The sequence below is a fragment of the Myotis brandtii genome, unplaced genomic scaffold (assembly GCF_000412655.1).
Source record: "Myotis brandtii unplaced genomic scaffold, ASM41265v1 scaffold112, whole genome shotgun sequence".
In the NCBI taxonomy this organism is placed as follows: domain Eukaryota; kingdom Metazoa; phylum Chordata; class Mammalia; order Chiroptera; family Vespertilionidae; genus Myotis; species Myotis brandtii.
This window is the reverse complement of record NW_005353838.1, coordinates 1,002,166-1,003,643: the sequence shown is the minus strand read 5'-3', so window position 1 is coordinate 1,003,643 and position 1,478 is coordinate 1,002,166. Positions and strand designations below refer to the sequence as shown.

Sequence of the window (1,478 nt, the reverse complement as noted above, 5' to 3'; positions counted from 1 at the left end):
TTTAATATATAAATTTTTCTGTAGGATCACTTTGCTTGCAATTTACACATTTGAAATACTTGTAAAACTCATTGCAAGAGGCATCTGGACAGGATCTTTTTATTTCTTTGGTGACCCGTGGAACTGGCTTGACTTCAGTGTAACTTTGTTTGAGTAAGTATTATTTAAGTTGTGAACATCTTAATACCTTGTTAAGCAATTGCTTTTCATAAAAACATTGAAGTTGGCAAAATTTTCCACCTGAAAAATTTTTGCGAATATAGAATATTTCATAAATTCTAATCATAGTGAGTTCTCTCAGACAGCTCCAACTGAACTAGGTCATAGAATATGGAATAAAAATGAAAGGAATGGGATATTATCTATATTTTCGACATGAAATAAAGAAAATAGAGGTTGAATTTTTGCTTTTTAAGTTAGTTTTAATGAGCAGAAAATCTGGAGACTTAGCAGAGGATACTAGCATATTTGGTTCTCTCTCCCATTTACATTTTTTTTAGCTACATTTCTTATCACCAGTAAATATATTAGATATCTGAATAAGATATTTTAAAAACACACACACATACATTTTCTACATTTCCTAGAGTGTTGTTACATTAAATTCTAATGATTTACATATGTATTTATTTTTTTAATGCATCTGTTTAATATACTCTGCTTTGTAGCTGAGTGATCAATGGTGTTGAACCTCTATTAAAGAAATTAAAAATAATATTCTATTTCTAGATTTTGGGTCAAGAATTTTTCTTCAAAAAATCTTTATAAAGGTCAATAATTATTGTCTGCCATATGGTAAGCAATAAAAAAATAGTAGCTAAAATTATTGCAATTATCACTACTACTTATACTATTGCTATCATTATTTCTGCTGTTGTGTTAGCAAACACTTAGCTAATAGCTAACATTTAGATATCTTATAGCATGTGCCAGTTGCTTTTCTACGCACTTTACATATATTAGCTGATCTACTAGGCGTACCAGTCAATAATGCGGATTTTTTTTCAACAGATGGAGTTACACATACTAGTATGTTGATATATATGCGATTTGATATGTATGCTATTTTGTTGTATTGATAGCAAGCTTCAAAACTTCATATGTCAAATTTTCTGAAGGTGTTAACATCATAGATATTTTTAAACTTAAAAATATCGAATTTCGTGCCAAAAAAAAGAGCGTTTGTGGAAAGTTTTAATTCATTACTTTATTTTAAAAAAGAAGTTATTGTATATTTCGGGAAGCTTATGGTGAACAAGCTCCATCTCAAGATACTTGTGAACGCTGATTTAAATGCTTTAAAAGTGATGATTTCGATGTGAAAGACAAAGAACGTCCAGATCAACTGAAAACATTTGAAGACTAACAATTTTAAGCATTATTGGATGAAGATGCATGTCAAACTCAAAAACAACTTGCAGAAAGATTAAATGTTGCTCAGCAAACAATTTCTGATTGTTTACAAGCAATTGGAAAGA

At 29.4% G+C, this 1,478-nt stretch overlaps 1 protein-coding gene across 1 annotated transcript in view; it reads left to right on the top strand.

The window, feature by feature from the left end:
* SCN7A (sodium channel, voltage gated, type VII alpha subunit) overlaps positions 1–1,478 on the top strand; it is an 85,878-nt gene that overhangs the window by 28,628 nt on the left and 55,772 nt on the right. The window contains exon 5 of the mRNA XM_005857719.2: positions 25–153. Coding sequence (XP_005857781.2) covers positions 25–153 — 129 coding nt within the window. The remainder of the gene's footprint in view (positions 1–24; positions 154–1,478) is intronic.